We start from the raw sequence: 22,067 nt of genomic DNA, 5'->3' as shown, positions 1-22,067 counted from the left end.
TAAAGGGAACCCAACTTTTTGTTATTTCAGATAGATATGAAAAATTATATCGAGTTACTATATGGGTTTAAAAATAGTACAGCAAAACGCACTAGGTCTCTATTTGAAGCTTTTATGCTATTTAAGGGATGATCTCACATCTTTTTTTTTCTGTTTATATTTTCTTTCTTTTTACTTGTATTATTATCTTATAAATTACACTGTATATTTTCTTTTCCTATTTTTTTTTTGTAGTCTATATTTGGATAGTATTTTTACACTATATGTTGGATTATTGTCATGTTTATTATTGATATGTGGCTGGCATTCAATAATACATATTATTATTTATTTATTTTTAAAGCAGTACAATTCAGATATCTGAAAATATCATTGGATAGCCTGGTTAAAACCAGATCATTCTCAGTCGTAACTGAGTTATGGTCTGGCAAAGCTTCATTAATAACTCATTTCCAAAGGGGCGTCACCAACGGACGTCGCTCAAATGCCTCTGGGCGCAATTGGAAAGACCTAAAACCAATCAGAGCGATCGTCATCGTGTAAAGCCCGCCTCAACGTTTCTGATTGGTGCTGTGATTTTGACAGATTAGAAATGGTCTTGAATGAGCTCTTTGCCAGACTACTTGCAGAGCAAATCTGAAGTTGTCTGGGTTTTCCCAGGCTAATCATTGGAACTACTTGAAACTGAATTACAAATGTCTCTAATTTCTTCTGTGCACGTGTCTTAAAATAGTATTTAGACTAGTCAATTAGAGATAGGCGAATCATTTTCATGAAGAAACCCTTGAAGGAAATGCCAGTTGGATATTGTATTTATTATTGTTGCAAAAAATGCAGAGTTGACATTTATAAAACACAAAATAACAACAATGCACCTTTTGTTAAGAGAATTCAGAGAAAAAATAGCAATGATTGGCTAGTGAGATAAATAAGTTAAAGAAGAGGAAAAGAGGTTCAATAATGGTTTGCTTTCAGTGAGTCAGTTATTTAACAATAAATGATGTACATCGTGTCCTAACCAGATTTACTTGCTTGATTAATTACTTTTAAGGTAATGGAAACATCACAAAAAGCTTGAACATGTTCTTTGCAAAATGTAGATGTATATAAATCGTTGTAGAATCCGGCACAAAAACTGGTCTTCACACAGGGAATTCCATCAATTATTTCAATCTGATTTTTTAATCTTTTCTCTAGGGAGTGGAGCCTCATTGCAGTCGTAAGAACGGCCCTTCTCACATGATCCAAGTTAGCCGTTATGTTTATTCAAATGGTGAAGCCACAGACCCTCGGATCTCCCAATATTCAGACCATCTCTACTAGAAACTTCCAGGCAGGTGTGTTGAGGAAAGCTGGAGCGAAACCCTTCAGGACTGAGTTTGGACACCCCTTTTGTGTCCACAAACTACATTTTTTTTTATCTGACACAATTTACTTGTGAGGTATTCGACATGAAAACAAATGTTTCTCACTTGCAACTTTTTTTCATATGAGTGAGAAGGCTTGATGAACATTTGAAACTATTCCCACACTGAGTGCACTGGTACGGCTTCTCTCCAGTATGAACTCGCTCGTGTGATTTCAGGTGCTCATACCGAGTGAGTCTCTTGTCACAATATGAGCACTTGTAAGGTTTTTCTCCAGTATGAATTCTTTGGTGCAGTTTCAGATGGTCAGCTCTAGTAAAGCTCTTCCCACAGTCACAACACACATGATCTCTCACTTTAGTGTGTGTTTTCTGATGCAATTTAAAATAATAAAGGCTTGAAAAAATCGTTCCACAGAGAGAACACAACTGAGGTGTCTCATCTGAATGAACTTTGAGGTGTTTTTTGAGATGTGATGATGAAATAAATTTTTTATCACACTGATCACAGTTAAATGGCTTTTCTCCAGAGTGAACAAACAGATGATTCCTGAGACCTCTGGGACATTTGAAACTCTTCTCACACTGAGTGCAGTGATGCGGCTTCTCTCCAGTATGAACTCGCTCGTGTGATTTCAGAGATCCAGAGTGAGTGAAACTCTTTTCACAATATGAGCACTTGTAAGGTTTTTCTCCAGTATGAATTCTTTGGTGCTCTTTCAGATGGCCAGCTGTAATAAAGCTCTTCCCACAGTCACAACACACATGATCTCTCACTTCAGTGGTGTGTGTTTTCTGATGCAATTTAAAATAATAAAGGCTTGAAAAACTATTTCCACAGAGAGAACACACATAAGGCCTCTCATCTGAATGAACTTTCAGGTGTTTGTTTAGATTTGATGATGAATTAAAATCTTTACCACACTGATCACAGTTAAATGGTTTTTCTCCAGAGTGAACACGCAGATGATGTTTAAGACCTGATCCACAAGCAAAACTCTTTCCACACTGAGTGCATGGATACGGTTTCTCTCCAGTGTGAATTCTCATGTGTTTGTTAAGGTGTCCTTTGCGACCAAAACTCTTTCCACACTGAGGACAGGTGTGCAGCTTATTAGTTTTGATGCTCTGCTGTTCCTCCTCTGCTTCATTCAGTTCATGTTTTTGCGGTTTCATCTCCATCCAGTCTAAAATGAAAAGTATTATGTTGTCAAAATAAGTTCAAGTGAACTCTGATTTAACAGAACAAAACAGAGTATAAAGTATCAGATCTTTGATTTGCCAAAGTTTAGTTCTGTCATTTTCTTGTTAATCCATTTAAAATGTGGATGACAACAGCCATACAAGATTATGATCATTAAGATGCATTTTCTGTATCTCTATTTGGCAAATCTATTGAACTGAAGCTTTGTTACCTTAATTTTTGTCAACAGTCAACAATGAAGAATCAAGAATGGACACCAACCTATTTGTTCCTCAGTATCTTCATGTTTTATTCTGGATGGTTCTGGATCCCTCATGTCTTCAATCTCCTCTTTAATAAACTCCATCTTTAACAGTCACACAGATTTCAGCTGCTACTCCTGGAGTTTGTCCTTCTCTTGTAGGATGATGGGAATATTCCCAGTATTTATTGGTGAATTGTTGTGGGAGGGGCTTCACTGCAGGTGTGAACTGTGATCACTGTGTGATACTGACGCCCACAGGACCAGATCTGGAAAAAACAAAGATAAGTTACTGAATTTATACTGGGTTACGTTAAAGTGCCCCTATAATGCCATTTTAAAGGTTCTTCATTTTGTTTTGTAGTCTCCTGCAATAGGGTTAACAATTGAATATAATGCACATCACCTCATCTCTAAAAGAGTCTGAAAACAGTGCACTTTGATTTTTGCAGCCTTTTTTTTACTTACACAAACCGCTTAATTACACACTGCATGAAAGTAATATTCGAAGAAGCTAAATATGAGTACTGTACAGCAAACATATTATGCCTTTAATTAAAAGTTAAAATATATAACATTTTGATGGTTACATATTCGTAATTTCCTCCAGAGGAACGTTGCTCTTTTTTTTATGTAAACTGGGATAAGGATGAAACGAGGCACAGGTTATGTGCTATATTATTCAACCAATATCTAAACTACTTAGAGAACATCCATAGGAATTAAGTGAAAACACTTGCTCAGCTCTGCGCTAGTGAACATGCACCGCCATGAAGGCCCATTCATGCATTTTACTTTCACTTTCAAATTAGCAGCAACTGCTTGAATAGTGGGTTCATTATTACTCTTAATGAAAACACAACAAAACAGTGACAAACTTGCTTAAATAGCGTGCCTTTACATTTCGCTTTGAAACCAAATCTTCAGCCATCGTCTTGTCAGTCAAGAGTGAGAGACAAAATGGGCGAAATGAGGTGAAATTTGACTCCTGCTGCTGAGCAGACGCATTCAGTTTTTAGTTATAGTTTCTGTTCTCTAACTGAACTAAATTAATTTTATTTTGTCAACAGCTGCGTCCGAAAACTTAGGCGGCTGACTTGTTGCCTCGCTGCCCTATCTATCAGTCAATGACTTAGCAGGCAACGTTTGCACACGAAGATGCTGTAGATCATTAAACTGTTACACTGCCTCAGAAGTAGGCCTGCATGATAAATCGTTATAAAATCGCGATCTCGATTCACGATTTAATTTTTAAATGACTTTGATAAAAAAAAAAAAAAAAAAAATTCTTGACTCCTTTTGATTCTGCCTTTATTTTGAAAGGACAGCTCTCACAAAGTTCAGGGCTTCACCCTCAGCCAATGACAAAGCACCTTTTAGTCACGTGTTTCACTCGTCAGTTCAGGGCTTCACCCTCACCCAATGACAAAGCACCTTTTAGTCACGTGTTTCACTCGTCAGTTCAGGGCTTCACCCTCACCCAATGACAAAGCACCTTTTAGTCACGTGTTTCACTCGTCGAGCGAGCGCGGTAGTTCGGAAATAAACAAATTGGATATAGCTTGTTTGCATATGACATCACGTCACTGCGTTGCCATGGCGTGAAATGCAGATGGAGGGCAGGAAGTAATGTGCTACATTTAGAAACACTATAACAAACTCAAAATGCCTATGTTTTGCGTCGTTTATGGTTGCTTAAATCGATCAAACCGAGAAACCACGAGGAGTTTTTATCGTGTACCAAAAGTTGTTGTTCCTAAGGGGGAAAAATGCAAGAAATTGACCGAAAAACACAGAAAAAAATGGCTTGCAAACTTAAGCCTGCGGTCGGGAGGAGCCGAATCGGAAAATGCCCGTGTGTGCAATATTCACATGGGCGTCAGTTTGGTTTGAAATGTGCTGGGTACAATGACGCTTTATTTATTTTTTTCTCTTTCGTGCATGTCATGTTTTGAAAGACTATGTCCTGTAGCTTACAAGTGTAAAGAAATAAAAATGTATACAAAAATGTGATGTCCGACTCGTTTTATGAAGAAGAAAGCCTTAAGTTTTCAAAAAGCATTAGACATATGACCCACTATTCTGCTTCATAAGTAGGCCTACCATGTTGACAAAATGACATGACGTGGTTTAATGTTACAATGATTACCAAATTTCTCTCTCATATTGCTCCTCATAACCATTGAAAACGGTCAAAAAAATCGAACCAAATGTCAAATTATTACGGATGTTATCTGACATTAATCTGACGTTTTCTGGTGTTTCTGCTTCACATTTTCAGCAGGGCAGCGGAGCGGCTGTGGGTTGACTCCTCATGGTTCTCATGGTCTTTATAAGTCCTGAAAAAGCTTTATGGTTTAATGTAGCCTTCCTAAACAACGATCACCAAATTTCTCTCTCATATTGCTCCTCATAACCACTGAAAACTGTAAAAAAAATCTAACCCAAAGCCCAATTATTATGGACGTTAAGTTAAAAGTGGTGGGTACAAAATGACTCGTGACGAAATCTGGTGGGTACGCGTCCCCACCGAAATCGACGCCTATGAGTATTCACTTCGTAAGTAAGTTAATACAACTTATGGGGCTAGTTTGTGTAACGTACCAGTTTCCGAACTTTGTAAGTCAAAGTAATTGTTTCTTCCTTTCTCTGAGTTTGTAAGTTACACCTGTAACTGAAGACAAACGTAATGTTACAGGCAAATCTTTCAATTCAGTTGAAAAATCACTCCTCTTCATAACGTAAGGATCACGTCCAACATATGTTTCAATATTTTGTTATATCTTTCTCTTGTAATAGCGTCTAAAAGTAGTACGTTCAGACTTTCCTCCATCTCGTCCATTCTGCTCTTCACTTCCTGCCCTCCATCTGAATTTTGCGCGTCATCACAATCACGTGACTGCAAACCACCTATAAAGCTAAATAGACACTTACAGCATGTGTTGCCTTCATTATAAGGCTTATATAAGGCTTTTCATTTTTTGCGGCTCCAGACAGATTATTATTATTTTTTTTGTCCAATATGGCTCTTTCAACATTTTGGGTTGCCGACCCCTGCTTTAGACACTGAACCCTCAGAATGTTGAATGACGTTTCAATTAGCCTATTTAGAGCCATGTTCAGGCCATATTCAGCGCAGTGCGTTAAACTTCTATTTTTGGTAACCGACTTGAATGGCCAGTTGAATGTTAATTGTACAAAAGGCAAGCAGTTAAAGAGTGTTTCTTCTTTATTCATTGAAGCCTCTATGTTTACAGGCTTGTGGTGATGTGCAATGTTCTATAGGTGCCAAAACAAATATTTTTGGTACTGCCAATTTGTTTTGTTTTGTCATGGTTCATGTGTGCAATAAACATTACACAGGGCTCGAAATTAACTTTTTTACTTGGTAGCACTGGTGCTCCCAACTTCAAAAAGTTAGGAGCACCAGCAAAAATTTAGGAGCACCCACCAAAAATTAAGGAGCACCACAACTACAAATTATATATTAACAGATTTTATTTCATCCTGTGGCCAAGATTTGAAATTTGGTCTTCTGGCTCTATATTATCTCACCCCGATGATATTGGCACATGATTTGTCATTTGACATAAATTTAGTGAAGGCAAGCTCTTCTTTGGCGATGGTGTATGCGGTGTTATATTCATAGACAGTATGGTTATATTTGACGTATCCTGCCGATTAAAAGCCTTAATAATCGAACCTGATGAACCTGATTTGTTTGCCACACACCTGTCCTTGCATTTTTTGCTTGGCACTTGGCACTCTATTGCTATTAATATGCTGTATTAATCTTTGTTAATCTTAGTTAATAAAAATACAGCTGTTCATTGTTCATTAAGGTTACTTCACAGTGCATTAACTATGTTAACAAATAATAAAAAAAATTCAATAATGTAGGCTATTAGTAGCCCGAATGTTGAAATTAACATTAACAATGGTTAACAAATTAACAAAGTGCAGTTTATTAATAGTAAGTGTTAACTGTGTTAACTAGAATTTAATAAGTGGAACATTATTGTAAAGTGTTACCGATCTGTTATACACCGATTCAGACGTCTCATGAGTGTGTTGGACAGATCAGTTGTTTTAACCATTCATTAAAGTGAATCGGTTCAAATGAGTCATTAGTTCGCGAATCGGACGTGTCATTAGTGGACGTGTAGCATACGGCAAGCGTTGTGTGATTATCCCGGTAGTTTATTTTTTAGCACAATTCACACTCCACGGTAATTTAGGAGAAAAAAATCTCCGAATGCTCCACGTGAAACTTCAGTCTTCCGCCCTTTTTCTATCGGGTCAAATGATTTTGATCATTTTAGAGAAATGAAAACAGGTCGCACCACAACCATTATTTGCACTTGCACAAATGCTCCCAAATATATTTTTAGGTCGCACAGATTAAATTTCAGGAGCATATGCGACCAAAATGGTCGCAATTTCGAGCCTTGTTACACTTATTGAGAAAAAAATCGTTGCAGAGAATCGTGATATCAATTCTAAGCTAAAAAATCGTGATTCATATTTTTCCCAGAATCGTGCAGGCCTACTCAGAAGTCTGTCCGAAATCCGTTTTGTGAGGAACCTTCGTGCGCAGCGAGGCAACTAGTCAACCGCCTACATTTTCAGATGCAGCCCGTGTCTCTAAACGAAGGCTGGGATCTTATGCTTTCAATGCTAGCTTGCTATTGCTAGCCTCTTCTAAAATTGCCTACCCTACCTTTAAAGACATGAGTAAACCTGCATTGACACAGAAGACACAATCCATATTCAACATAATGTACTAATCAATGTCATTAGTACATATTAATACCACTCAAACTTTAAAAAAATAGGGATGCACCGAAATTTCAGCCACTGAAAATTATCGGCCGGAAATGGCATTTTAGGGTTTTGTCCGAGAGAAAATAGGCCAAAATTGTAAGCCGCCCTGCCCCTCTGTGTTCATCGCTCAAGTTTCACTCTCACGCAGCATTTTTATTATATTTTTGTAACTTTGCTATCATCCACCAACCTCAAATGTGGCTTATCATTTGAAAAATTTTAGTAGTAGCAACTTTACATGGCTGCTAGCTCTTAATGTTAATAAATGTGCACTATTATTAGGCGCATATGCGCTTTTGTGTAAAGTTTGGAAGTTGAAGTATTAATGCACAATATAGAAGCGTCTGCACGATCACTTGCATTACTCTACTCCGTCATTTTTGGTCATACAGATACATCATTAGAAACTGTAAAGGTTTTACGTAAAATACAAAAACACAGGATGCGCTTTCTACCGTCTCGGTCTCCCTGAACAGCAGAGCGTCTCATAAATGAACTGAGACTCAGTGTATAGGCTTCTTGCCTCACAGAAATGAGAACAATATCTATAGAAAGCTTGAAATGTCTACTTTTAAATTAACCAATTCGAATCGAAAAACAAATAAAGATCTGTGTATTTCTCTCTAAACATGCGTAGAGATGTAGAAGTCAGCATCGTCAACTTCATCTTTGCAGCTGACTCGGACTCAGAAAACACTAGTTTATATATAACAATTAACAATTAAAATGTCTCATTGCTATTTTTTCTGACACATTCATTATAATTACTTTTGCTGGTGCTTTTCTGCAAGATTTATCCGTGCACTTGAACAAGGAATAGGCTATATATTCCGGACCCTGCATATTTTAGTAATTAAATTAATATAAACAAGGAAATAATCAATTAATGGCTTAAATTAATGACTACTAGACGAGTAGAAAAATATTTATTTGGGGGCAGCCCTTGGTTAAATCTGATTCTGTTGCATATATTCAGTCACACTTTAGTTTAGAATCCAATTCTCACTATTAACTAACTATTAACTACAACTTTGGATCAATCTCCTAATTACTGCTTATTAATAGTTATAAAGGTAGTTGTTAAGTTTATGTATTGGGTGATTAAGGAATGTAGAATATGATCATGTAGAATAATGCATTAATATCATGTGCTTTATAAGTACTAATAAACAGCCAATATCCTAATAATATGCATGCTAATAAGCAACTAGTTAATAGTGAGAATTGGCAAAAATTCATTTTCGGTTTCGGTTTTCGGCCAGTGCATCCAGAATTTTCATTTCGGCGCACCTTCTTGTCCGTCACGCGTTTATTTGTGCTATTTTAAGTTTTTGTGTATAACACCACTGTTCTTCCCTCTCGTCTTTTTAAAATGTATAATACATAAAACCCGATGAGCAGTTTGCGGTTCTCTGTCATTATTGAACAAACATTCTGGTCCGTTTTGCAACATGATTCAATTAAAATCACAGCGCTACATACCTGTCATGCTGGAGACTTTTACCACATATGAATGCATCGAGATGTTGTTTAATAATTCTGTAAGTATCTTTTCTCTCCGTGACAACAGCAGCAGCAGTTTTTGTATAGTTGTTAGCAGTTAGCACTAGCATTATCAACAAGACGCGAAGGGGCGGAGCTCTGGTGTGGGAGAGGAGCCGAGTAAATTCAGTCTCACGTCACACAACAGCAGATTCGACTATTGGATCAGGTAATTCAGATATCTAAAAAAAAATCATATGCCAATACTAAGTTGTTTAATATAGTAACGGTCTAGAAATAAGTGAAATACAGTTACTTTTGCAAAATTAACATCTTGTATCAGTTTTACATTTCTTCATGAAATGTTTGACAGAATCAAATTTGTTAATTCATTTGAAAGATACTTTTACTTTTTATTAGTAAGAAATATATATATATATATATATATTTTTTTTATTGAGATTTTCAAATACATTTTGACTAGTTAAAATAAAATTATAAATGTCTCTAATTACTTCTGTGTATGTGTCTTAGTATTAAAATAAGTCAAAACCTGTTTAGAGATATCTTGTATCGTTTTCATGAAGAAAAACATGAAGAAGGGAATGTCAGTTAGATTGTTTTTTTTTTATTGATGCAAAAAATACAGTTGACAGATTTATAAAACAAATTGTAACTACAATGCACTCATTGCCAACAGAAAAAAAATCATTTGTTAACAAGGGAAAAAAGATAAATAAGAAAAGAGGAAAAAGAACATTAATTTCTTCAATTAATTATTAATTGCTTAATTGCTTCATTAATTAATTTTAAGGTAAATGGAAGCATCACAAAAAGCTTAATCAGTAATACTTATTTATAAAAGGTAGTGATAAAAATAAATAAAAAAAAACATAAGCATGTTGTTTGCAAAATTAAGATGTATATAAATCGTTACAGAATTTAGCACAAAAATTGGCAGCGAGTTTCTGGTCTTCACACAGAGAATTCCATCAATCATAAGCTTTTCAGTCTGATTTTTAAGCTTTTCACCAAATTCACAAAATGAATGTAGATCAGGGTCCAATCCTGCTTTTGGAGGGTCAGTGTCCTGCAGTGTTAAACACACCTGAACCAGCTTATCAAGGTCTTACTGGGCATACTAGAAACAAACCCTGCATCCAAAATCAAATACTTCTCTACTATATAGTATGTGAAAAACAGTACGCCAACAGATTAGTGTGTCCGAATTCATAGCATTAAAAAAAAACAGTAGGTGAAAAGTTCATGGATAACTTACTACTTCCAGCGAATGAAGCGCAATGCCTGCTAACGCTAGTACGCAGGGATACTGGATCCGACAGGAACGGCACAACACGCTGAAAAAAAAAATGGTTGAAAGTTTTTACTGTGTCACGATTGCTTTGTTACAGATTGTTTGATATGTACGGATTATGTGTACATGTCAAACCAAAATCACCAGTGACCAGTGATTTCTGATATGTAATGTCAGATGTTTTGGTCTCAAAATCGTTTATTGTCAGTAAATGAAACCAGTGACTAAAACGGTCAACTTCACATTGTTTCTGAAAGGGATAAAAATAATCTCTTATGTAATCTATGTAAAGTATATATAGAAAGCGATTAAAGAACGCTCACTTTACAATTGCTGGAAATGTCAATCAAACAGTGCGAGTGTTGTGGACTCCCATTAGAATCAACGAATCTCTTATTTACATTGTATTTGCACTGTTAGTTGTGACGAAAACATTCGTTAGTGTGCAGAAATCGAGTTACAATGACGAGATCACTGCATTCATGTGATCTACAGTTCTCAACTCTCCAACTTTCATGCCAATCTTAATATGATGCTATAGATCTAAACATTATGTTATAATCAACACTTTTCATGATTAGACAACCTTGAGAGCTGTAATAGTAAAAATGTGCTAAAAGTTTTCAAGAGAGTCCATGTAATACTTAGCTATTTCATACGCAAGGATGTTAGCCAATCACAGCAGTGGGCGTTTACATTGAAGTCTCACAGCCAATCACAGCAGTGGGCGTTTACACTGAAGTCTCACAGCCAATCACAGCAATGGGCGTTTACACTGAAGTCTCACAGCCAATCACAGCAGTGGGAGTTTACTCTGGAGTCTCACAGCCAATCACAGCAGTGAGAGTTTACACTGAAGTCTCACAGCCAATCACGGCAGTGGGCGTTTACACTGAAGTCTCACAGCCAATCACAGTAGTGGGCGTTTACACTGAAGTCTCACAGCCAATCACAGTAGTGGGCGTTTACACTGAAGTCTCACAGCCAATCACAGCAGTGGGCGTTTACACTGAAGTCTCACAGCCAATCACGGCAGTGGGCGTTTACACCGAAGTCTCACAGCCAATCACAGCAGTGGGAGTTTACACCGAAGTCTCACAGCCAATCACAGCAGTGGCCGTTTACACTGAAGTCTCACAGCCAATCACAGCAGTGGGCGTTTACACTGAAGTCTTACACAGACACGCCCCTTCAAACATAGCATTCAAATCAGAGAAATCAGGGGTTTGGAAAAAATGGCTTTTATTTCTAAATTAAGACAATTTTTGATGTAAAAATCATACTAACATTATAAGTGCACCACAAGAAACCTAAAAAATAAAATAATGCCGTTCATGACCCCTTTAAAAAGCATTTTTCGGTTTTGGTTTTTGGGCCAGAGCACCCAGAATTTTTATTTCGGTGCATCCCTAGTAACTGCGAATTTCGATCACGGATGCCACTGCCATTGGATGATTGGCTGGAGTGTCTCACATGATCCAAGTTAGCCGTTACGCTTTTTCCAATGGTGAAGTCACAGACCTTCGTATCTTCCAATAATAAGACCATCTCTACAAGAAACCTCCAGGCATGTGTGTTGAGGAAAGTTGGAGATTGGATGCCCCTAATCTAGATGATATTTTGCTTTTAGGACAAACTCCAAATTTGCTTGTTGCTCATTTACAACATTTTTTCATATGAGTGTGAAGGCTTGATGAACTTTTAAAAAACTTCTCACACTGAGTACAGTGGTACGGGTTCTCTCCAGTATGAACTCGCTCATGTGATTTCACGTTTTCAGAACGAGCAAAACTCTTGTCACAATATGAGCACTTGTAAGGTTTTTCTCCAGTATGAATTCTTTGGTGCCGTTTCAGATCGACATTTCTTGTAAAGCTCTTCCCACAGTCACAACACACATGATCTGTCACTTCATTATGTGTTTTCTGGTGCCCTTTAAAACTCTTAAGCCATAAAAAACTCTTTCCACAGAGAGAACACACATAAGGCTTCTCGTCTGAATGAACTTTCAGGTGTTGTTTTAGACGTGATGATGTAATAAAATCTTTACAACACTGATCACAGTTAAAAGGTTTTTCTCCAGAGTGAACGAACAGATGATGTTTGAGACCTTTGGGACATATGAAACTCTCTCCACACTGAGTACAGTGGTACGGTTTCTCTCCAGTATGAAGTCGCTCATGTAATTTCAGGTTTTCAGAACGAGCAAAACTCTTTTCACAATATGAGCACTTGTAAGGTCTTTCTCCAGTATGAGTTCTTTGGTGATTTTTCAGTTGGTCAATTCTAGTAAAGCTCTTCCCACAGTCACAACACACATGATCTCTCACTTCATCATGTGTTTTCTGGTGCGTTTTACAATGATCCAGCCTTGAAAAACTCTTTCCACAGACAGAACACACATAAGGCTTCTCATCTGAATGAACTTTCAGGTGTTGTTTTAAATTTGGTGATGAATGAAAATCTTTACCACACTGATCACACTTGAATGTTTTTTCTCCAGAGTGAATGCGTAGATGTTTACTGAGATCTGATGCACAAGTAAAACTCTTTCCACACTGAGTGCATGGATACGGTTTCTCTCCAGTGTGAATTCTCATGTGTTTTTTAAGGTCTCCATTGCGACCAAAACTCTTTCCACACTGAGTGCAGGTGTGCTGCTTATTGGCTTTTGTTCTTTGAGTTTTGATGCTCTGCTGTTCCTCCTCTGCTTCATTCAGTTCATGTTTTTGCGGTTTCATCTCCATCCAGTCTAAAATAAAAATATTATGTGGTTAAAATAAGTTCAAGTGAACTCTGATTTAACAGAAAAAAGCAACAGAGCAGCAACATCAAGTATCAGATCTTTGATTTGCCAAAGGTTAGTTCTATCTCTTACTTTTTAATCAGTTTAAAATGTGGATGACAAAAACTATACAATATTATGATCATTAAGATGCATTTTATGTCTCATTTATTAGGGATGCACCGATACCAGTATCGGTATCAGCCGATATTGAGCTCATGCACTCGTAAAAATGCTCCGATACCAACAACCGATAACAGGCAGCATGTGTACAGTGTTTGTGTCCAGACATAAGAAACACAGACAACAGAGAGCATAATGGGGATAAAAAAAGAATGCTGTCTATGAAGTAAATGTATCTTATTAATGGATTAATAAACGAAATATAGTAACGCAGCGGCACAGAAGCGCGAGCTGGTCGAGTGCATCACTTTTCACAGACGAAAGTGGAAAGTTTGTAGTTCAGTCGAATGTCAATGGCAAAGAAAGTCAAACGAGGCATGATGTAGGTTATGAATGTTAACTGACACGAGAGAGAGAGAGAGAGAGAGAGAGAGAGAGAGAGAGAGAGAGAGAGAGAGAGAGAGAGAGAGAGCACTTCTGTTGAATGCTCTTGATTGCTGATCGTTCACTCAACACATGTTATTTGGATTAAAACTAAATCGTATATACAAGTAAAACATGAACTGTTACCTGATTTATGTATAACGAAAGCTTCCCTACATTATTACAGGACGTGTGCAGGTCAAGAATTTCCATGAACTAAACATTCAAAGTGCGCGCCCCAAAAACCAGCGTCTCAAGCTAGGTTTATACTCGACATGTCCGCACGAGCGTGAAGGTGCGCACGGCAAAAGTGACGTCATTGCGGTGTGGGCGGTTGTGCGAGTTGGGTGCCCAACACCCCATTTCGCTTGGCGTTGTGCGCAGCTTTTTTTGTGACAGCGCGCGCGGCTCCGCATCTGAAGATGAACGACTCCAAGCCAAATCTGGCCAAGCACAAACTTCTTGTCACACCAGCACCCAGTTTGCACGTCTAAATTAGTTGCTTACATTTAAATGAGCATACAATAGCATAATACGTATTTTTAATGAACATAAAGATTTATGTTTAATAAAAATGTTAATGAAAACTTAATGAAATGTTTAGAAAATTAGAAATTAGAAAATATTTAAGAGATCGTTAATTTAGTTAAATTTAGGGCTGTCAAACGATTAATCGCGATTAATCGCATCCAAAATAAAAGTTTGTTTTTACATAATACATGTGTGTGTACTGTGTATAATTATTTTCTATATATAAATACACACACATGCATGTATATATTTAAGAAATATTTGCATGTATATACTGTGTATATATATTTATATTATATATAATTTATATTATATATAAATATTTTATATATAAATAACACATTTTCTTAACATATATATATATATATGCATGTGTGTGTATTTATATATAGAAATAATTATACTCCATACACAGACATAAATTATGTAAACACAAACTTTTATTTTGGATGCGATTAATCGCGATTAATCGTTTGACAGCCCTAGTTAAATTGTATACATATTCTCATATACATATATTTTGTTTTAATGTCACGAGTAATAATCTCTTGGTTTACTGGTTTTTACACAATACTTTTTGTAGTGTGGTATTGGTGGTGGTGTACTAAAATAAACACTGTCAAGTGTGTATAGCTTTCTTCTTCTCACCGCTGATTCCTGATGGTTTGAGGACAATTACTCAAGTCGCCCCCTGTCGTTTCAAACGGCTCAAGTATAAACGCCTCGTCTGTTTGGGGAGGTGCATTTTAGCAGGCTTAATTAAGCATGAAAATAACTGAGGGAAAATATATATTTGATGAACTAATTAAGCAAACTAATATGATTTATATTCTTTTGGTTTCTCTACCAATAAATTACAAAATTACAAATGCAGTGAAAATACAGGTATCGTCTCGGCGAGCACCAAAAATGAAAGTATCGCTATCGGACTCGTTGTGGAAAAAGTGGTATCGGTTGCATCCCTTTCATTTATCTGTTGAACTGAATTAATCTGACACCAAATTTGTTGAACTGAAGCTTTGTTACCTTAATGTTTCTCAAAAGTCAACAATGAAGAATCAAGAATGGACACCAACCTATTTGTTCCTCAGTATCTTCATGTTTTACTCTGGATGGTTCTGGATCACTCATGTCTTCAATCTCCTCTTTAATAAACTCCATCTTTAACAGTCACACAGATTTCAGCTGCTACTCCTGGAGTTTGTCCTTCTCTTGTAGGATGATGGGAATATTCCCAGTATTTATTGGTGAATTGTTGTGGGAGGGGCTTCACTGCAGGTGTGAACTGTGATCACTGTGTGATACTGACGCTCACAGGACCAGATCTGGAAAATCAAAAACAAGTTACTGAATTTATACTGGATTACTTTAAAGTGCTCCGATTATAACCTTTATTTTCTCACAATATACATTGCACATCACCTCATTTCTTAAAGAGTCTGAAAAACTGTTTGTTCAAAGAATGTCTCTTTAAGCCCCTCCTTTTTGCGAGCCTGCTCTGCTCTGATTGGTCAGATGGTCCAGTCTATTCTGATTGGTCTACAGTTTTGCGCATCAGAAACGAAACTCCCATTCCTGGAATTGCTGTCGACACATTTTGGCTGTTCAGATTTGATTCCTCCTTTTAGGAGACAATCCCTTTATTTTGTTGAATAATATCAATGAAATGTAATTACCCTTCCTCCTTGTTTATTGTAGACACCTTTTAGTTACAAATATTTAGCCAATGTATTGAATATAATGCATTGCTTAAAATGTTCTTATTTATTTTGTTTCTAAGAAATACCTTATACAGTATTGGCAGAGATGTACAGTATTTATTAGCAGAGAAGTGTGATTATGTGTCTGCGCTCAAGGACACAAAAGACTACTAGAACCTTAATAGGAAATCAGCCATCTTGGTTGAGTTTACTTTGAGCTCGAGGACATGAAAAGGCGGACAGCTTGCACCTGGGATTGCCTTGTTGAGAAGGATCTTGGAAGTTTTGGGAACTTACATCAATCAAGAAAATTAAAACATAACTTCAGTCCGCAAACAACAAGAGTATAAAAGACTGATGAGCCGATTGCCTCTTTGGATACTGATACTTCATTAAACCCTAGAAGCCCAGAGCTGAGGACAAAAAAACCCAAACTGAAGACAAGAAGACCAGAGCTGACTACACCTTTGACTGAAAGTGTGATTATTGTGTTTTATACTTTAATGATGAAGTTTAATTTGACCTTACATTTTTGTTTATTATAAAAAGAAAAAGTAACCAATTAAAAGAAATGTAATTGATTACAAAAACTGCCTACAGAGGCTTTGATTCTTAGTGTTTTAAGACTTTGAATAAGAACAAAACACAAGAAGTCTTGTATTCAAAGTGCTTATAATTCGCCTTTGGCTAAGCCACACCCTTGAATGTAGATTGACCAATCACAGCGCAGCCAAGAACGAGCTCCCACAGAGGTCCGACACTTTTTCACAGCGCTCCATTGACTTTAACGCAGGCGTCTCATATTTTTGGTCTCGGCAGGCTATTACCATCGTAGTTTTATCAAAAATATGGTTAAACGTTGTGCCTGGGGCATTTGTAACACAGATATGCGTTTCCCGGAGAGGTTGGAGGGGGGTGTCCGTTTTTTTCCCTTCCCAAAACCGAAGTCAAATCCTGACAAGTGTCGTCTTTGGATTAAACTGTGTGGACGTCCTCACAGTCAGCTAAACCCCTCAAGGATCAACAAGCACACTTTTGTGTGCTCTAAGGTAATTTTTGCTTTTAACCTTACTGTGAAGTTATACTAGTTAGACAGTTTTATGCTGTTTTAGGTTATGATTTCGGTTCTCTACCCTAATTAATGAAGAATCAAGGTGCTAGCAAGCAAGCTTAGCGATAGTTTAGTTATCACATAAGTCAGGATTGTATGTTTTGACTAGTGGCTGGATGTTAGCTAACTTTGTTATTCAAGATACAAACACCTAACGTTAATGTTACAGACACGCTGTTGTGGTAGTCTTGAAGGTGACTAACGTTACCGCCACCGTGTTGCCACAGTCCAACAATATGAAGTTGTGGGACGTAGTTGTCGGACAGTAACAGTAACTAAGGGGGGCGGGGCTTAGCCAAAGGTGAATTTACGCCAGACTCGACTTACTTTACATATCCTGAGAATAATAAATAATAAGGTTAAAGGTGGTAAGATCAAAGTACACACCGCAAAATAATTTATGCACTTTGATTTTTGCACCCCTTTTTTACTTTCACAAACAGCTATATTGCACACTGCATGAAAGATAATATTCGAGAAAGCATAATGGGGCACTGTACAGCAAATGCCTTTAACCCTCTGGGGTCTGAGGTGTCTTCTGGGCCCTTGAGGAGTCTTGACATGCCCTGACATTTGTGCTTATTTCTGTTACGTACAACATTTTCATGGCAAAAGTCTGATCACAACGTTTTCAGCACAAACTGCTTCGATAATATGTTAGCAGCGTGTATGTAAAAGTTTATAGTTTTGAGAATATTACATTTATTTAAAGTTTTTAAACATTTTAAGTCAATGGAATAAGGCCATAAAACCCATACTGAATATTTGTTCGCAGACTTCTGAAAACTGGATCATGTACCCTAGAATTTTTGCTTCAAAACGATGTGAAAATCATCCTGCCCACTCATTCATATAATACAATACATTCATTTAAAAGACATGTTTTGCGTAAGGCGGCAGTGTGTTGATGTGTTTCACACCTGGGAATAGGGGTGGGCGATATGGCAAAAATATCATATCACGATTTTTTTCAGGAAAATCACGATTAACGATTTTATCACGATTCTTTTTATGTTGGTTTTACTATTTTGTGACTTAGCATTACAGGCAATCTAATGTCCATATTCTAAAAACAAAACCTTAGGTAACAAAATAAAAAATAAATTAAAAAAATGGCAGACAGGGGCAAAGATAAAAATATTTGTCATTATTTTCTTTGTTATTAAATATTAAGATCACAGATACACATTACACATACACAACTTAATATACAAATTAAATAGGCTAAACAGTGCTTTATATTTTCAGCTACAGTAGGTGTATTTAACAGTAGCATTGAAGAAAGTAATTAAATGAACAAATATGAAAATAAAACAAAACAGACTTCACTGTATAAATTAAACATTGATACTTATTAAAGCTACTATTAAAGTTATCAGTCAAGAGCATTGAGTGATTTTCTCTTTGCATTTTGTTGTTTTATTAACATTAAAGGGATAGTTCTCCTAAAAATTCAAATTATCATAATTTACTCTCTCAAGTTGATTTAAACTCGAATAAGTTTCTTTCTTCTGTTGAAAATAAAAGTTATTTGGAAGAATGTGGGTAACCAAACAGTTGATGTACCCCAGTGTGATTACCATAGTATAGCCTATGTTTCTCCTTTGGAAGTCAATGGGGACCAGCTACTGTTTGGATAGCCACATTCTTCAAAATATTAATATTAGAAAAACATTAGAAAATATTAGAAGGAAATGAATACAGGTCTGGAACAACATTAGTGCGTAAATGATGAGATAATTATTTTTTTTTTATTACTATCCCTTTAAGGACAAGCGGCAGCGTGTTTACTATTGCTACTGTCTCTTTAAGAGTTGCGCGCGACGCGTCTAATATAGCAGATTTTCTCTCAATTTTCTCAAGTTTGTTTTCACTTTAGACATAAACGACTTTATGTAAACCTTGTGTGTATTTGACAGTATAAGCACAATGGCCCTCATTTATCAAAAGTGCGTACACCAAATTTCCAGCGTACACCTGGCGTACACCCAAAACCACGGTGACTTGGAGATTTATCAATATGGACGTTGGCGTACGGCACGCTCAAATCCTACACCTGCTCAGGAGGTGGTGTACGCACGTTTTGAGTGCGGGAATGCGCAGAAAAACAATTCCTAACACCACAAAACGCACTGACAAACTAAAAGATATGATATATTATGACCCACTGTAAAAAAAACAACAACATAGTAATTATAAACTTCAATGTTTATTTTTGTGCAACATGGACTTCAATGATTAATTTGTGTGACTTTACCAAATCATTTGATTTGTAGGCATATGTATTCCTTCAGTTGCGAGCCTGTGCGCTTTACCTGACGTTTCAAGCCTTGTTTATACTTTCGCCTGGCTCCGCAGCGCGAGTCTCCGCAGACTGCGCGCGCACCTCCCCAAACTGACGAGGCGTTTATACTCGACGCGCTCGCCGTTGTACTATTCTTTGAAACGATGGTTAGGCAGGGTTAGGCCCGGCAGGTATGCACGGACTGGGTTTAGTAATGAAAGGCTTTCAATGACCAAAAAAATAATTCAGACTGACAAAATAATAAAAATGCCATTCTTCTTCTTTTAAATAATAATAATACAAATAATAATAACGACATTCTTCTTCTAAATAACAATAAGCGTCATTAATAATAAAAATCTGGAAATCAATTTTGTTTCTTTCCACTTCTCTGGTTTCGCTTTCTCTTTCTCAAAGAAGTTTCTCTTTAATTTGCCGTCTTCCGTGTGTCCATGGCGTAAAATGAGGGCGTGGGGGAAGCGGAGACTTGAATATATAGGGGCGTGTTATTTTAATGACGATCGATTTCAGCCGCAGCATTTATCAAGGGAAGGTATTGCGTACACCAGAATTTCAAAGGTACGCACAGCTTCATAAATCAGGCGATGAGAGGAGTGTAAGCATAATCTTACGCCAATATATACGCCCGTTTCTACGCAAGATTGATAAATGAGGGCCAATAAGACTCGAAAGATAACTTAGTCCAGTATCCTGGCGCTGGTAGACAGGCTTTTAGTGCATGTGAGCTTGTACGCGCTGAGGAACACACATGTTAGAGCAGCGCATGAGCGCGCAAATTAAATGTTTAACCGACAAGGCATTTAAGCACATGCAAATTATAAACTTGAACTGCAGTGTCCCGTTCCGCTGCGTTAACATTTGATGTGAATATACGTCGCGTTGTTCAGTATGTTGGGACAGAGGCGCCAGATATAGGCTAATGCACGATTCTACGATATTTCTTCAAAAGCAGATCGTGGAGACATTTTAATCGCCCACGATCAAAAATCGTCATATCGCACACCCCTACCTGGGAAGACAAAGACCCCTCTCTCCTGATGGCCGTATCAGCTGCATGGGACTAGAAGGAAGAATGCGAGATTAAAATAATGGCAATAACATTGTATTTTATTTACAACACAACATAATCCAAATACATAACGAAGGAAAAAAAGAGAAATTAGAGCACAATTGAGAGTTTATCTCACAATTCTGAGAAAAGATGTCAGAATTGCGAGATATAAACTCGCAATTATGTGTTATAAAGTCAGAATTGCGTGAAATAAAGTCAGAATTCTGATTTTATAAGACGTAATTGCGACTTTATTTCACGCAATTCTGACTTTATATCTCGCAATTCTGAGAAATAAAGTCAGAATTGTGAGATAAAAAGTCGCAATTATCTTTTAAAATGTTTTATTCTGTGGCGGAAACAAGCTTCCATAGAAACATGGTGAAATCCCACATTACTTAAAGTTATTTAGCAGCGATATTGTCAGGCTTTTCTATGCTGTAAGCTAATTGCCTACACAATATATTTTAGCATTATAATATGTAACAATAAAGTATGCAGTGGCTTCATAAATGAATTAAAAACATAAAAAAGCAAAACACACCCGATGCACATTCCTTGATCTTCATTTTCTAGAAGTAGGCTAGAGTTTAAGACGACTTGAACGCACCAAAAGTAACAATTCTTCTAAAAATTGGGAAATCATTTCAAACAGTTCTGATATTAAAAGCCAGACCGATATATCGGCCGATATTAGGCATTTTCCAAACTATCAGTATCAGCATTTAGCCTATATATAATGGCCGATAAATGAATATTTATTTTGAATAATATTTTATTTACTGAAAACGACAACTGGTCTATTTAACTATTTTCTGAACTCTTCCTAAGTTAGTATTGTATTGTTTAAAAAAATTATATAAACTTATTTTCTTTCCATTATTCGAGGTCTGACAACACGGCATCTTTTTTGTTATTTTGAGCAGTTTTCGTTTTCTGCAAATAAATGCTCTAAATGGCAATGTTTTTATTTGGAATTTGGGAGAAATGTTCTCAGTAGTTTATAGAATAAAACAAAAATGTAAATTATTACCAAAACACATACCTAAATAGTAAAACCAGATAAACTGATAATTTTGCAGTGGTCTCTTATTATTTTTTTTTCATATATATATATATATATATATATATATATATATATATATATATATATATATATATATATATATATATAAATATATACATACACTTTACCTTGATTATTAAGTATTATTCTTGTCCGTCACGCGTTTATTTGTACTACTTCACGTTTTTGGTGTAAAATTCCATTGTTCTTCACTCTCGTCTTTTTAATATGCACATTAAATAAAATCATACTATAATTTTACGGGTCTCTGTCGTTATTAAACAAACACTCCTGTGGTCCGTTTTGAAACATGATTCAGTTAAAATCACAGCACTACATACCTGCTATGCTGGAGACTTTTACCACTTATGAATGCATCCAGATGTTGTTTAATAATTCCTTAAGTAGCTTTTCTCTCCGTGACTACAAAAGCAGTAGACTACAGTTGTTAGCAGTTAGCACTAGGCTAGCATTATCAACAAGACGTAGGGGCGGGGCTCTGGTGTGGGAGAGGAGCTGAGTAAATTCAGTCTCTCATCA

At 36.6% G+C, this 22,067-nt stretch overlaps 2 protein-coding genes across 4 annotated transcripts; both read right to left on the bottom strand.

Moving 5' to 3' along the window:
• Nucleotides 1–174: 174 nt before the first annotated feature.
• On the bottom strand, nt 175–9,326 carry LOC308693575 (uncharacterized protein). 2 transcript variants are annotated; one of them, XR_014030481.1, is made up of 3 exons: nt 9,118–9,326; nt 2,832–3,080; nt 175–2,553 (listed from the first exon to the last, which is right to left on the bottom strand). XR_014030481.1 is itself a non-coding variant. In XM_081370567.1 (2 exons), exons 1-2 carry the CDS (start codon nt 2,914–2,916, stop codon nt 1,469–1,471), a joined length of 1,170 nt encoding a protein of 389 aa, XP_081226693.1. In that variant the 5' UTR covers nt 2,917–3,050; the 3' UTR covers nt 231–1,468. The 2 variants fall into 2 exon arrangements, 1 of the variants encoding a protein (XP_081226693.1); XM_081370567.1 differs by lacking the exon at nt 9,118–9,326 and having other exon boundaries at nt 231–2,553; nt 2,832–3,050.
• A 424-nt stretch (nt 9,327–9,750) lies between these two features.
• On the bottom strand, nt 9,751–22,042 carry LOC308693573 (uncharacterized protein). Of its 2 annotated transcripts, XR_014030480.1 has the most exons (4): nt 21,869–22,042; nt 20,420–20,470; nt 15,371–15,619; nt 9,751–13,184 (listed from the first exon to the last, which is right to left on the bottom strand). XR_014030480.1 is itself a non-coding variant. In XM_081370565.1 (2 exons), the coding sequence occupies exons 1-2, from the start codon at nt 15,453–15,455 to the stop codon at nt 12,088–12,090; spliced, it is 1,182 nt and encodes a 393-aa protein (XP_081226691.1). In that variant the 5' UTR covers nt 15,456–15,572; the 3' UTR covers nt 9,757–12,087. The 2 variants fall into 2 exon arrangements, 1 of the variants encoding a protein (XP_081226691.1); XM_081370565.1 differs by lacking the exons at nt 20,420–20,470; nt 21,869–22,042 and having other exon boundaries at nt 9,757–13,184; nt 15,371–15,572.
• Between the last annotated feature and the right edge of the window lie 25 nt (nt 22,043–22,067).

Source organism: Scardinius erythrophthalmus (assembly GCF_964197995.2).
Source record: "Scardinius erythrophthalmus genome assembly, chromosome: 7".
NCBI lineage: Eukaryota > Metazoa > Chordata > Actinopteri > Cypriniformes > Leuciscidae > Scardinius > Scardinius erythrophthalmus.
This window is presented reverse-complemented; position numbering and strand designations above follow the sequence as displayed.

What these genes read in the sequence shown, in the direction of transcription:
- LOC308693573 (XM_081370565.1), bottom strand. Translation starts at nt 15,455, where the DNA reads ATGGAGTTTATTAAAGAGGAGATTGAAGACATGAGTGATCCAGAACCA. An exon ending in AGATACTGAGGAACAAATAG is followed by an intron (nt 13,185 to 15,370) that starts GTTGGTGTCCAT and finishes TTTTTATTTTAG; the next exon opens with ACTGGATGGAGATGAAACCG.
- LOC308693575 (XM_081370567.1), bottom strand. Translation starts at nt 2,916, where the DNA reads ATGGAGTTTATTAAAGAGGAGATTGAAGACATGAGGGATCCAGAACCA. An exon ending in AGATACTGAGGAACAAATAG is followed by an intron (nt 2,554 to 2,831) that starts GTTGGTGTCCAT and finishes TTTTCATTTTAG; the next exon opens with ACTGGATGGAGATGAAACCG.